The sequence below is a fragment of the Eurosta solidaginis genome, chromosome 3 (genome assembly GCF_040869045.1).
Source record: "Eurosta solidaginis isolate ZX-2024a chromosome 3, ASM4086904v1, whole genome shotgun sequence".
Lineage (NCBI taxonomy): Eukaryota > Metazoa > Arthropoda > Insecta > Diptera > Tephritidae > Eurosta > Eurosta solidaginis.
Window position 1 is genome coordinate 74400928 of NC_090321.1, and position 14857 is coordinate 74415784.

General features: G+C 47.9%; 2 protein-coding genes across 2 annotated transcripts in view; both read left to right on the plus strand.

Moving 5' to 3' along the window:
- Window positions 1–2425: 2425 nt before the first annotated feature.
- The window catches only part of LOC137243966 (probable ATP-dependent RNA helicase DHX35), a 106870-nt gene continuing 94438 nt past the window's right edge, over window positions 2426–14857 (plus strand). Inside the window, exon 1 of the mRNA XM_067772348.1 lies at window positions 2426–2565. Within this exon, the coding sequence (XP_067628449.1) occupies window positions 2526–2565 (40 nt within the window). The 5' untranslated portion in view covers window positions 2426–2525. The remainder of the gene's footprint in view (window positions 2566–14857) is intronic.
- Cpes (Ceramide phosphoethanolamine synthase) overlaps window positions 2426–14857 on the plus strand; it is a 43836-nt gene continuing 31404 nt past the window's right edge. The window contains exon 1 of the mRNA XM_067772349.1: window positions 2426–2565. The gene's annotated coding sequence lies outside the window, so the exon portion shown is untranslated. The remainder of the gene's footprint in view (window positions 2566–14857) is intronic.

Consider the following 14857-nt stretch of genomic DNA (forward strand, 5'->3'; position numbering starts at 1 on the left):
TTACAGGTGAATGGGACTTGGCCTCATTACGCCAATGGTGAGATGTTAGTTTTTTCTTTGTCGATTACCCCTCTTGGGAGTCAGGTGACGACACCACTGACCTGAGGCTCACGCCTCACAGTAATCTTAAATTTAATATGGACTCAAAGTTCTTCGGGTTCAACCGGATTAATGTATGCGTAGGCATGCATGTCCTCTCACAACAAGTTTAAACTTTCTGTGTAATCAAGGTTTTGCGTGTAATTGAACTTATGTGTATGTAGGCACGGGTGCCCTCTCAACTTCCCCGCCCCTGCTTACCACTACCCGGCCTATTCGGGTGCACAACCCGCATACGTATATACCCCGCTTCAAATTTGCCCCACTTACGACATGCACTACTGATTCCCTGCCCCTCTACACTTAAACTACTAAACCTGGCTCCTTGCTCCTCCTTTTGTCTGCAGCGATGATGCTTTTAGATATGAATGGCACGGCCACATTCGTTTCAGCGTTGTTTAATGTCGACGGTAGTGGTGATGCGAGGTGGAATGATGCTGGAGCGTCTTGCGTATGTGCCTTCAGTGGCGACGATCGCTGCGATGCGGAGTGCACGACGATGGCTTTTGAGTGGTATATCTGTTATTTCGTATGTGGATCACTGGCCACGCAATCGGTGGCGCTATATCGGTGGGGCGGCCGTCAACGTGAGGACGCTATTGCGAATGGCGTTCCCTGATGGCGTGGGTGCATCTGCTGGGGCATGCCCCCTTCACTACCGTCGGTTGCCTCGCTTTCGGCCACCAAAATCATTGGCGTGGTGGCTATTGTTTCGCTGCCGACGTAGCCCGATGCTTTCCTACACGCTGTCAATTCCTTTATCTTCGCTTGATTGCGCTCCCAAAATAGCTGCCCGGATCTCTTTCCGTTTGTTTGCAGTCCTGATTGGTCACGAGTATACCCGTGGTTACTATATCCTTTGCGGGATGCAATAGGATTTACTCAATTAAAACTTTTGATTTTTGCTGGTTTCTGCGTGAATCCCACGAAGAAAAAGGCGGAAATAGCAATGACCGAGGGTTGGGTGTGGTTGCCGCCTGACAGCTGTCATTCTTGACACGGCCCGCAAGTAGAGAAGTTGCCAGATCGTTTCTTGGCTTAACCCCACAGGGTGACCGCAACAAGTTTCACCACACACCTCAATTTTAAGTCCAAAAATTAGAAATCAAATGTTAAAGGGGTTAACCGCAAATCACCTAACCATCTTCTGTGTGTGATTTGTGGGGGTTAACTTATCAGATTTTCTGTTAGCTCTCTTAATAGGATTTATTTGAAGAAATAAAGGTATTTGGTAGGATAAATTATAGTTTATTTTTAATATTTGTACAATTTGTAGCAATATTTTATATAGTTTTTTTTTTTTAAATGAAAATTTAGTAAATTCAAGCAATTAATCGATTTAAAAACAAAACTAAGAATAGCTTATTTTTATTGTGGGAAAGATTGAAGCCCATCGTGAATCGGCTAATTTGACTTTACCAGTGCGGCTTCAGACCTATTCAGTAACTATGAGTTTTGAAATGTACTTTTTTCTTTCATACAAATTATATGAAGAAAATTTCTGCATTTTTAAACTCACAGTTACTGAATAGGGCCCCAGAACAACCAGATCAGACTTCTTAATATATTCACTATATTTAAATCTTTTTCGTCCATTTTAAAGCTGCCTTCGACATCTCGAAAAAGGGAGGGTGCTGTGGAAAATCGTCAACTCAGTCCGAAGAACTTCCGAGTTTCAGACAATTCAATTAGTGTTAAGGCGGCGGCACAATGACATTTTTCATACAGATGCATTTAACACAAGCTTATGCATTCCAATAACATCGCCACAATCAACCAAGATGTTGCGTTTGTAAATATGAAGGAACTTCAAACTTGGCAATTGTAGTTTATGCCGCCTTGCCCATTCACATACAAAATTTCGCGAAGCACGGTTGTAAACATTCTCCCTATACAACAAAAATATTTGCTAACATATTTTGTGTCGTATTCGATTGTAATATTGCAGTTTTTAATTGTGAAAAATGTTAGAAAATTTAGCAACCAGTGGAAAAGATAATTTCATTTGCAAAGTGTGCCAATACCCTTAGCCAAAGCAAATGTCAAACTCTTCTTCTTAAGATTTGCTGGAACAAAATTGGGAAGTTTGCTACTTTTCAATATCAGATGGCGCCAGTGTCTCTCATTCTACCGTTCTCAAGAAAAATACGTGCAATTTACTCATAATGCATAATCTTGTGTTAAACTCATCTATAAGAAAAACTGCTTATGTGTCGGAGCTGTTACCCAGTGTTAGCGAAATGAAAAAAATTTCATATGAAACATTCTGTTTCATTTCGTTAATTTACTTTCGTTTTTGTTTTTAAAACAACAAACTGCGAAAAAAATAGTTTGTCAATTAAGAACAAATAGCCGAACTTCTCATTGAAATTTGTAATAGTAAAAATAAAAAACAATTGATCGAAATATATTTATCACGGATTATTATGGTTTCACTGCATTTGAAACCGAATTTCCTTGCCCCAGGTTAGTAAATATAACTAAACATGTTTGAGAAAGTAGCAAGCAAATAAACTAGCAACTCTTAAATGGTTCACTGGCTTTACAAAAAACGACAAGACTTAAATAGCTTCGGTCTAAATTTTCCCTAAAAATACTTTATATAATAAATGCGATGCGCACTTTTAGTATGCTCCGAAATATGCAAGAACATTGTTTATGACTAGCGAACATTCTAGGTATAATTCTTTATAACCAATAAAAGAAATTTAATTAAGTGCAATAACAAAGTGAAAAGATTTTACATGAGCTGTGTAGGTTTGGGATTCGCCGTACAAGTACTTTGTTGTTGTTGTTGTTGTTGTTGTTGTTGTTGTTGGTGTTGTTGTTGTAGCTATAAGGTTTCTCCCCGAAGGCTTTGGGGAGTGTTATCGATGTGATGGTCCTTTGCCGGATACAGATCCGGTACGCCCCGGTAACACAGCACCATTAAGGTGCTAACCCGACCATCTCGGGAACGATTCATATGGCCACATTAAACATGTGTGTGCGTGAGGTACCTCTTCACTTCGAGCTGCTGGTGTTCGCTTCCCAAGGCAGTCGGTTCTATGTACCGGAGCGACTCGGGATCTTTCCCGACCAAGGACTGTCATTTCAGTGTAACCCCATTTAATTTGTTGCATCCCTGCCAAAAATTATCATCCTCCCAACAGCTCCTTGCAGCGGGACTGCTCCGGGAAGGTATAGAACCCAATCCGGGTCCGTCTCCTGACCCCGCCGACCTTTTTAGGACAGTCATACTCTTGTCAGTGCGTGTCGTGTAAGGGATGGTTGCATCGGACAGGTTGTTCTGGGCTAGATCCCAAAACCAGACGTCCACGTAACTTCTTTAATGCTTTTGTGGCTCCTTGCCCAAGGGCGTTCCGTAGTCTGCGCCTTAGTGCCACCACTACCTTCCAGCAGTCCCGCTGCTCAGCAATCCACAACAAGTACCCGATGTTGCTTGTTGTTGTTGTTGTTGTTGTTGTAGCAATGCTCGCCCCACCTAATAGCCGCGACCGATCACACATCCCCCCCGTCGTAAGAGGCGACTAAAATACCGGATTGGCCTGAAGGTTTAATGTGGCCATATAAATCGTTCCCGAGATGGTCGGGCCAGCACCTTAATGATGCTGTGTTACCGGAGCGTACCGGATCTGTAAACGGCAAAGGACCATCACATCGATTCCCTAAACCTTCGGGGAGCAACCGTATCGCTACAACAACAACAACACAACCGATCACACATTGTCATCAATATCCTCTAACGGGAGTCCAAGGAAACTTGCCGTTTCAACAGGTGTGGACCATAAGGAAAGGGGTGTTAGAAGCGTTGGTTCCACATTACAATTAAAGAGATGGTTGGTGTCATGTGGGGACACATTGCAAGCGGGGCATACATTTTGTATGTCGGGGTTGATTCTGGATAGGTAAGAGTTTAACCTGTTACAGTATCCAGAACGAAGTTGAGCAAGAGTGACACGCGTTTCCCTGGGGAGTATGCGTTCCTCTTGTGCGAGTTCTGGATATTTTTCTTCAAGTACTGGATTCACCGGGCAATTCCCGACATAAAGGTCCGGCGCCTGTCTATGGAGTTCACCAAGGACCTGCTTGTGTTTTTTCGCTTCATACGGCTGGGTTCTCAGGTGCCGTATTTCCTCAAAATGCTTACGGAGATGACTCCTTAGGCCCCTAGGCGGTGCTGGTTCGTCAATCAGATGTCTGTTGGGATGCCCAGGTTTCTGGGTATTCAACAGAAACTGTTTGGTCAGCATCTCATTTCTCTCCCTGATGGGGAGTATTCTCGCCTCATTATGCAGATGGTGTTCTGGGGACATAAGAAGACAGCCCGTGGCGATTCTGAGAGCAGTATTTTGGCAGGCCTGTAGTTTCTTCCAGTGGGTAGTTTTTAGGCTTGGCGACCATATGGGTGACGCGTAGCACGTAATCGGCTGGCTAATTGCTTTGTATGTGGTCATGAGCGTTTCTTTATCTTTTCCCCAGGTACTGCCAGCAAGGGATTTGAGGATTTTATTACGGCTCTGAATTCTCGGAACAATTGCGGTTGCGTGCGCACCAAAATGTAGATCCTGATCAAACGTCACACCCAAGATCTTGGGGTGTAGGACAGTCGGTAGCGTAGTGCCATCGACGTGGATGTTCAATATGGTCGACATTTGGGGCGTCCATGTTGTAAATAAGGTCGCGGAAGATTTAGTCGGTGACAATGCCAGGTTTCGCGAGGCGAAAAAACTGGAGAGATCAGGGAGATAGCCGTTTATTTTATTGCATAGCTCATCGATCTCTGGGCCTGGGCCTGTGGCCATTATTGTGCAGTCATCGGCGTAGGAAACGATTGTGACTCCTTCCGGTGGTGAAGGTAGCTTAGATATGTAGAAATTAAACAAAAGTGGGGATAGGACACCACCCTGTGGCACCCCTTGTTTAATTCTCCTTGGTTTTGATGTTTCGTTTCTGAATTGCACCGATGCCTGCCGACCACCCAGATAATTTGCGGTCCACCTTTTAAGACATGGGGGAAGGGTAGACCCTTCCAGGTCTTGCAGTAATGAGCCATGGTTGACCGTATCAAAGGCTTTTGATAGGTCTAGCGCTACGAGTACTGTTCTATGATGGGGGTACTGATTCAAACCGCAATTTATCTGGGTGCTAATGACATTTAGCGCGGAGGTAGTGCTATAGAGTTTTCTGAAGCCATGCTGATGAGGGGCTAGCCGCAAATGTGCTTGGAAATAAGGGAGCAAAATGGCTTCAAGCGTCTTTGCCACTGGCGATAGGAGAGATATCGGACGATATGACTTAGCTGGTTTCCCAGGCTTTAGTAGCGGGACCACCTTCGCCATTTTCCATTTCTCGGGTATGGCAAAGGTGGAGAGAGACAGGTTGAAGACATGCGCTAAATATTTGAAACCCTCTTTCCCTAGGTTTTTAAGCATCGGCATGGCTATGACGTCTGGGCCCACTGCTTTGGATGGTTTAGCACGACCAATGGCGTCCTCAACCTCTTTAGCGGTGATGGTGATTGGTGACGCGCTGAATTTGTGTTTATGTGCGCGTCTATTGGCTCTCCGTCTATCTTTTTCGACCGTAGGATGCATTTTATATTGTCAGCAGAAAGCGCTTGCGCATTTTTCCGCATCCGACAGCACCTTATCGCCAAAGGCGATGGAAACTTTGTCTTTGTGCTTAGTCGGATTCGATAGAGACTTTACGGCGGACCAAAGTTTACCTACACCGGTAGAGAGGTTACAACCTCTTAGGTGCTCTTCCCATTTCGCCCGCTTGTGTTCGTCCACAAGCAATCTGATGCGTTGGTTTATATCCCTTATTTGGGGTTCGCCTGGATCAAGCTGTCTTATAAGGTCGCGTACCCTCGCTAAGCTCGCGGCCTCCGCCGGGAAGTGGGGCCGGATTTTGGGAATTCTCCCGGCGGGAATGAAATGTGTCGAGGCGGATTCAATGACCTTACGGAAGGCACGCTCCCCTTGGCGGGCATCAGTCGGGATAGGGAGGGCAGCAAAGCTGCTGTCTGTTGCAGAGTTATATTCTTCCCACTTTCCTTTTTTTGAAGTTTATGAAAGTGCGTTTTTCGGTGACGATGAAGTCGGCGGTACGCTCGAACGAAATAAGTATGGGCAGGTGGTCGGATGCCAATGTTACCATCGGCTGCCAGTTGACGCAGTTTACGAGTTCTGCGCTCACGATTGAGATATCTGGCGAGCTATTACAGCTTCCTGCCATACGTGTGGGGGCGTCTCCGTTTATTGTGCAGAACGTCGTTTCTTCTATTTGATCCGCCAACATCTCACCCCTACTGTCCGCCCGCAAGTTTGAATGCCATAGGTCGTGATGGGCATTGAAATCGCCTAAGATAATGCGATTGTTGCCAGTGAGTAAGGTCTCGATTTTAGGGCGGTATCCACTGGGGCAACAGGTGACAGGAGGGATGTAGATGTTGATGATTTCTAGATTTGCATCGCCTGACCGGACAGATAGGCCTTGACGTTCTAAGACATTGTCGCTGCGGTCAATGCCAGGATCAAATATATGATATTGCACAGAGTGGTGTATAATAAACGCGAGGCCGCCTACATTTCCGCTCTCGCGGTCCTTCCTGTGGATATTATACCCAGAGCAGGTCTGCAATGCAGATCTTGCTGTGAGTTTAGTCTCTTGAATCGCAGCAATGCGGATGTTGTACCGCTTCATGAAATCGACTATCTCCGTAATCTTCCCAGTTAGACCATTATAGTTTAACTGCAGAATTCTGAAGTGCATGAGGGGTGACGCCGCTACTCTAGGGGTAAGTGACGGGTGACTACGCCTAGGTTGTGGAAGGCCAGGACGCAATTGCTGTTGTGGCCTTGGGACTGGGCGCCCTTGGGCAAGCATTGGGGTACCCGGATGATTTGGGTTTGCGACCTGGCAACAAGGCGCGATGAAACCCGTCGAGGGGTTGCCGTCGCGGAGACCAGAACATCTAGGAAAGTGGCACCACCCAAGCCAGGAGCTGCATTGAGCGGATGTCGCAAACCTATATATTCTGTGCTGGCAGACGGTGCAAACGGAGGGAGGGACTAAGAGTCTGTTTCCCTGACCTGCACGATTGCTGACAGAAAAGAGGGGGGAGAAGAAGACGGGGGCAGGGGCTGATGCTGAGCATTGCTACCAGCTCTGCTACGAAGGTAGTAGTTATGAGTGGTATCAGCTGTTTGAGTTGTTGGGGCCGTGGGGCGCGAGCAGCAGCGGGTACTTGTTGTGGCTTGCTGAGCAGCGAGGCTGCTGGAAGGTAGTGGAGGGGCGCTTAGGCGTAGACTACGGGACGCCCTTGGGCGTGAGCAGCAAGGAGCCACACAGGATTTATAAAAGTTACGTGGACGTCGGGTTTTGGGATCAAGCCCAGAACAACCTGTCCGATGCAACCATCTCTTGCACGAGACACACTGAACAGAGTATGACCGTCCTAAAAAGATTCTTTTCTGGCAAATGCAGCAAAACCATTTCTCAGGACCGGGGTCAGGAGACGGACCCGGATTGGTTTCGATACCTTCCCGGAGTAAGAGAATATGTAGCAGTCCTGCTGCAAGGAGCTGCTGGGAGGATGACAATTTGTGGGAGGGACGAAACAAATTAAATGGGGTCACACTGAAATGACAGTCCTTGGTCGGGAAAAATCCCGAGTCGCTCCGGTACATAGAACCGACTGCCTTGGGAAGCGACCCGATGTTGCTCGCGCCCCACGGCACCACCACTCATACGGCTGCTCCCACTCACACCTACAATCTCCGTAGTTGGGTCGGAAGCAATGCCGAGCATCATCCCCTGCCCCGTCTTCTCTCCCTCTCTTTTCCGGCAGCAATCGCGTAAGTCAGGGAAACAGGCTCTTAGTCCCTACCTCCCTTTGCACCGTTTGCCGGCACAGAATATATATGTTTGAGACATCCGCCCAATACAGCTCCTGCCATGGACGGTGCCACTTTCCTAGATGTTCTGGTCTCCGCGACGGAATGCTTACCCAAGGACGTCCAGTCCCAGGACCACAACATCAGTTGCGTCCTAGTCTTCCACAACCCAGGCGTAGTCACCCGTCACTTACTCCCAGAGTGACGACGTCTCCCCCTATGCACTTTAGAATTCTGCAGTTACACTGTAATGGATTAACTGGGAAGATCACGGAGATAGTCGATTTCATGAAGCGGCACAACATCCGCATTGCTGCGATTCAAGAGACTTAACTCACAGCAAGATCTGCACTGCGGACCTATTCTGGGTATAAAGTCCACAGAAAAAGCGGCGAGAGCGGAAATGGACAGACAGTGAGTGCTTACGGGAGTCCCTGTCTTCGTAGACTTACCTCCGGTGTAAAACACAGACCAATGTCCGTTGATCTTCGGCCAAACAAGTTGGTACCAAATCGGTGAGCTGGGGTGTTCAAGTCAACCAGCCTTGGTTTAGCCGAGGAGGACTATCCATCCTCCTCTTCCATTTTCGGGTAATGGCACCCGGTTGCACGGTAACTCCACCGCGAGTTCCGTGCTTGCCTCAGAGTCCCTCTTTCATTGATTTTGATATCTCGATATCTGATTAACAAGTTAATCAGATTGAGATATTGTGTTTTTGTCGCAATTTAGGAATGTGACCAACCTTTTCTGTCCTGCAGTGTTACAACAATGTATAAATACATTGTTAACGACGGAGCTTGGTTTTCCTTAGATATTGCTTAAAGGGCCGCACTACGTTGACAAACAGAGTGAGCTTGGCATCAAATTATGCTCCGTCTTAAAACTCCATCACAATTAAAATCAAGGGATGTGACCAACCTTTTCCGCACACAGACCTGTGAGTGCCGAGTGCCCGCCTCAACAATGCCCCTCGACATCGCTTGAGGCCACACTACGTTGACAAACATTGTGTGCCATATTGTGCTACTATTGGCTTCTGTCCGGTCAGGCGATGCAAGCCTAGAAATCATCCACATCTACATCTCTCCTGCCACCTGTTGCCCCAGTTGATACCACGCTAATATCAGCGCCTTACTCACTGTGAAGAATCGCATTATCTTAGGCGATTTCAAAGCCCATCACGATCTATGGCATTGAAACTTGCGGGCGGACAGTAGGGGTGAGATGTTGGCGGATCAAATAGAAGAATTAACGTTCTGCACAATAAACGGAGACGCTCCCACACGTATGGTAGGAAGCTGTCACAGTTCGCCGGATATTTCAATCGTGAGCGCAGAACTCGTAAACTGCGTCAACTGGTAGCCGATGGTAACATTGGCATCCGACCACCTGCCTATAATTATTTCGCTCGAGCGTACCGCCGACTTCATCGTCACAGAAAAACGCACTTTCATAAACTTTAAAAAAGGAAAGTGGGACGAATACAAATCCTTTACAGACAACCGCTTTGCTGCCCTCTCTATCCCGACTGATGCCACCTCGGCACGTTTCATTCCCGCCGGTAGAATTCCCGAAGTGAGCGCTGACAATATATAATGCATTCTACGGTTGACAAAGATAGACGGAGGGCCAACAGACACGCACATAAACATAAATTCAGCGCGTCACCAATTACCATCACCGCCAGAGAGGTTGAGGATGCCATCGGTCATGCTAAACCATCCAAAGCAGTGGGCCCAGACGGCATAGCCATGCCGATGCTTAAAAGCCTAGGGAAAGAGGGTTTCAAATATTTAGCAAATGTCTTCAACCTGTCTCTTTCCACCTTTGTCATACCCGAAAAATGGAAAATGGCCAAGGTGGTCCCGCTACTAAAGGCTGGGAAACCAGCTAACATAGGAGAGTCATATCGCCCGATATCTCTCCTATCTCCAGTAGCCAAGACGCTTGAAGCCATTTTGCTCCCGTACTGCAAAGCAAATTTGCAGCTAGCCTGTCATCACCATGGCTTCAGAAAACTCCATAGCACCACCACCGTGCTAAATGCCATCTGCACCCAGATAAATTGCGGTTTAAATCAAAACCCCCACCAAACTCGTTGCGCTAGACCTATCAAAAGCTTTTGATCCGGTCAACCATGGCACGTTACTGCAAGACCTGGAAGGGTCTACCCTTCCCCATGTTGTTGTTGTTGTTGTTGTTGTTGTTGTAGCGATTAGGTTACTCTCCGAAGGCTTTGGGGAGTGTTATCCATGTGATGGTCCTTTGTCGGATACAGATCCGATACGCTCCGGTAACAGCACCATTAAGTTGCTAGCCCGACCATCTCGGGAACGATTTATATGGCCACATTAAACCTTCAGGCCATCCCTCCCTCCCCACACCCAAGTTCCCTGAGGAGCTTGGGGTCACCAGAGCCTCGTCTGTTAGTGAAACGGGATTCGCCGCTCGAAGGTGAGGTTGACAATTGGGTTGGAGAAGCTATATATTGCGCTACACAACCCCTTGAATCCCCCTTCCCCATGTCTTAAAAGGTGGTCGCAAATTATCTGGGTGGTCGGCAGGCATCGGTGCAATTTAGAAATGAGACATCAAAACTAAGAAGAATTAAACAAGTGGTGCCACATGGTGGTGTCCTATCCCCACTTTTGTTTAATTTCTACAAATCTAAGCTACCTTCGCCACCAGACAGTCGGTTCTATGTACCGGAGCGACTCGGGATTTTTCCCGACCAAGGACTGTCATTTCAGTGTGACCCCATCTAATTGTTTTCGTCTCTCCCACAAATTGTCATCCTCCCAGCAGCTCCTAGCAGCAGGATTGCTCCATATTCTCTTACTCCGGGAAGGCATCGAATCCAATCCGGGTCCGTCTCCTGACCCCGGTCTTGAGAAATGGTTTTGCTGCATCTGCCGGAAAAGAATCTTTTTAGGACGGTCATACTCTGTTCAGTGTGTCTCGTGCAAGGGATGGTTGCATCGGACAGGTTGTTCTGGGCTTGATCCCAAAACCCGACGTCCACGTAACTTTTATAAATCTTTTGTGGCTCCTTGCTGTTCACGCCCAAGGGCGTCCCGTAGTCTACGTCTAAGCGCCCCCCACTACCTTCCAGCAGCCCCGCTGCTCAGCAAGCCACAACAAGTACCCGCTGTTGCTGTTGTTGTTGTTGTTGTTGTAGCAATGCTCGCCCCACCTAATGGCCGCGACCGATCACAAATTGTCATCAATATCCTCTAACGGGAGTCCAAGGAAACTTACCGTTTCAACAGGGGTGGACCATAAGGAAAGGGGTGTTAGAGGCGTTGGTTCCACATTACAATTGAAGAGATGGTTGGTGTCATGTGGGGACACATTGCAAGCGGGGCATACATTTTGTATGTCAGGGTTGATTCTGGATAGGTAAGAGTTTAACCTGTTACAGTATCCAGAACGAAGTTCAGCAAGAGTGACACGCGTTTCCCTGGGGAGTATGCGTTCCTCTTCCGCAAGTTTTGGATAATTTTCGTTAAGTACTGGATTCACCGGGCAATTCCCGGCATAAAGGTCCGACGCCTGTTTATGGAGTTCACCAAGGACCTGCTTGTGTTTTTTCACTTCATACGGCTGGGTTCTCAGGTGCCGTATTTCCTCAAAATGCTTACGGAGATGACTCCTTAAGCCCCTAGGCGGTGCTGGTTCATCAATCAGATGTCTGTTGGGATGCCCAGGTTTCTGGGTATTCAACAGGAACTGTTTGGTCAGCATCTCATTTCTCTCCCTGATGGGGAGTATTCTCGCCTCATTATGCAGATGGTGTTCTGGGGACATAAGAAGACAGCCCGTGGCGATTCTGAGATCAGTATTTTGGCAGGCCTGTAGTTTCTTCCACTGGGTGATTTTTAGGCTTGGCGACCATATGGGTGACGCGTAGCACGTAATCGGATGGCTAATTGCTTTGTATGTAGTCATGAGCGTTTCTTTATCTTTTCCCCAAGTACTGCCAGCGAGGGATTTGAGGATTTTGTTACGGCTCTGAATTCTCGGAGCAATTGCGGCTGCGTGCTCACCAAAATGTAGATCCTGATCAAACGTCACACCCAAGATTTTGGGGTGTCGGACAGTCGGTAGCGTAGTGCCATCGACGTGGATGTTCAAAATGGTCGACATTTGGGGCGTCCATGTTGTAAATAAGGTCGCAGAAGATTTAGTCGGTGATAATGCCAGGTTTCGCGAGGCGAAAAAACTGGAGAGATCAGGAAGGTAGCCATTTATTTTATTCCATAGCGCATCGATCTTTGGGCCTGGGCCTGTGGCCATTATTGTGCAGTCATCGGCGTAGGAAACGATTGTGACTCCTTCCGGTCGTGAAGGTAGCTTAGATATGTAGAAATTAAACAAAAGTGGGGATAGGACACCACCCTGTGGCACCCCTGTTTAATTCTCCTTGGTTTTGATGTTTCGTTTCTAAATTGCACCGATGCCTGCCGACCACCCAGATAACTTGCGGTCCACCTTTTAAGACATGGGGGAAGGGTAGACCCTTCCAGGTCCTGCAGTAACGAGCCATGGTTGACCGTATCAAAAGCTTTTGATAGGTCTAGCGCTACGAGTACTGTTCTATGGTGGGGGTATTGATTTAAACCGCAATTTAACTGGGTGCTAATGGCATTCAGCGCGGTGGTAGTGCTATAGAGTTTTCTGAAGCCATGCTGATGAGGGGCTAGCTGCAAATTTGCTTGGAAATAAGGGAGCAGAATGGCTTCAAGCGTCTTTGCCACTGGCGATAGGAGAGATATCGGACGATACGACTCACCTATGTTAGCTGGTTTCCCAGGCTTTAGTAGCGGGACCACCTTGGCCATTTTCCATTTCTCAGGTATGACAAAGGTGAAAAGAGACAGATTGAAGACATGTGCTAAATATTTGAACCCCTCTTTCCCTAGTTTTTTAAGCATCGGCATGGCTATGCCGTCTGGGCCCACTGCTTTGGATGGTTTAGCACGACCAATGGCGTCCTCAACCTCTTTAGCGGTGATGGTGATTGGTGACGCGCTGAATTTGTGTTTATGTGCGCGTCTATTGGCTCTCCGTCTATCTTTGTCGACCGTAGGATGCATTATATATTGTCGGCAGAAAGCGCTCGCGCATTTTTCGCGTCCGACAGCACTTTGTCGCCAAAGGCGATGGAAACTTTGTCTTTGTGCTTAGTCGGATTCGATAGGGACTTTACGGTGGACCAAAGTTTACCAACACCGGTAGAGAGGTTACAACCTCTTAGGTGCTCCTCCCATTTCGCCCGCTTGTGTTCATCTACAAGCAATCTGATGCGTTGGTTTATATCCCTTATTTGGGGGTCGCCTGGGTCAAGCTGTCTTATAAGGTTACGTTCTCTCGCTAAGTTTGCGGCCTCCGCCGGGAAGTGGGGCCGGATTTCGGGAATTCTCCCGGCGGGAATGAAATGTGCCGAGGCGGATTTAATGACCTTACGGAAGGCACGCTCCCCTTGGCGGGCATCAGTCGGGATAGGGAGGGCAGCTAGGCGGCTGTCTGTATGAAAGTGCGTTTTTCAGTGACGATGAAGTCGGCGTTACGCTCAAGCGAAATAAGTATGGGCAGGTGGTCGGATGCCAATGTTACCATCGGCTGCCAGTTGACGCAGTTTACGAGTTCTGCGCTCACGACTGAGATATCTGGCGAGCTGTGACAGCTTCCTACCATACGTGTGGGGGCGTCTCCGTTTATTGTGCAGAACGTCGTTTCTTCTATTTGATCCGCCAACATCTCACCCGCTGCTGCTCGCGCCCCACGGCGCCAACAACTCAAACAGCTGCTACCACTCATAACTACAATCTTCGTAGTAGAGTCGGAAGCAATGCTGAGCAACAGCCCCTGCCCCCGTCTTCTCCCCCTCTTTTCCGGCAGCAATCGTGTAGGTCAGGGAAACAGACTCTTAGTCCCTACCTCCGTTTACACCGTTTGCCAGCACAGAATATATATGTTTGCGACATCCGCCCAATGCAGCTCCTGCCTTGGGTGGTGCCACTTCCCTAGATGTTCTGGTCTCCGCGACGGCAACCCCCCGACGGGTTTCATCACGCCATGTTGCCAGGTCGCAAACCCAAATCATCCGGGTACCCCAATGCTTGCCCAAGGACGCCCAGTCCTAGGGCCACAACAGCATTTGCGTCCTGGCCTTCCCCAACCCAGGCGTAGTCACCCGTCACTTACCCCCAGAGTGGCGACGTCTCCCCTTATGCACTTCAGAATTCTGCAGTTAAACTGTAATGGACTAACTGGGAAGATAAGGGATATAAACCAACGCATCAGATTGCTTGTAGATGAACACAAGCGGGCGAAATGGGAGGAGCACCTAAGAGGTTGTAACCTCTCTACTGGTGTGGGTAAACTTTGGTCCACCGTAAAGTCCCTATCGAATCCGACTAAGCACAAAGACAAAGTTTCCATCGCCTTTGGCGACAAAGCGCTGTCGGACGCGAAAAAATGCGCGCGCGCTTTCTGCCGACAATATATAATGCATCCTACGGTCGACAAAGATAGACGGAGAGCCAATAGACGCGCACATAAACACAAATTCAGCGCGTCACCAATCACCATCACCGCTAAAGAGGTTGAGGACGCCATTGGTCGTGCTAAACCATCCAAAGCAGTGTGCCCAGACGGTATAGCCATGCCGATGCTTAAAAACCTAGGGAAAGAGGGGTTCAAATATTTAGCGCATGTCTTCAATCTGTCTCTTTCCACCTTTGTCATACCTGAGAAATGGAAAATGGCCAAGGTGGTCCCGCTACTAAAGCCTGGGAAACCAGCTAACATAGGTGAGTCGTATCGTCCGATATCTCTCCTATCGCCAGTGGCAA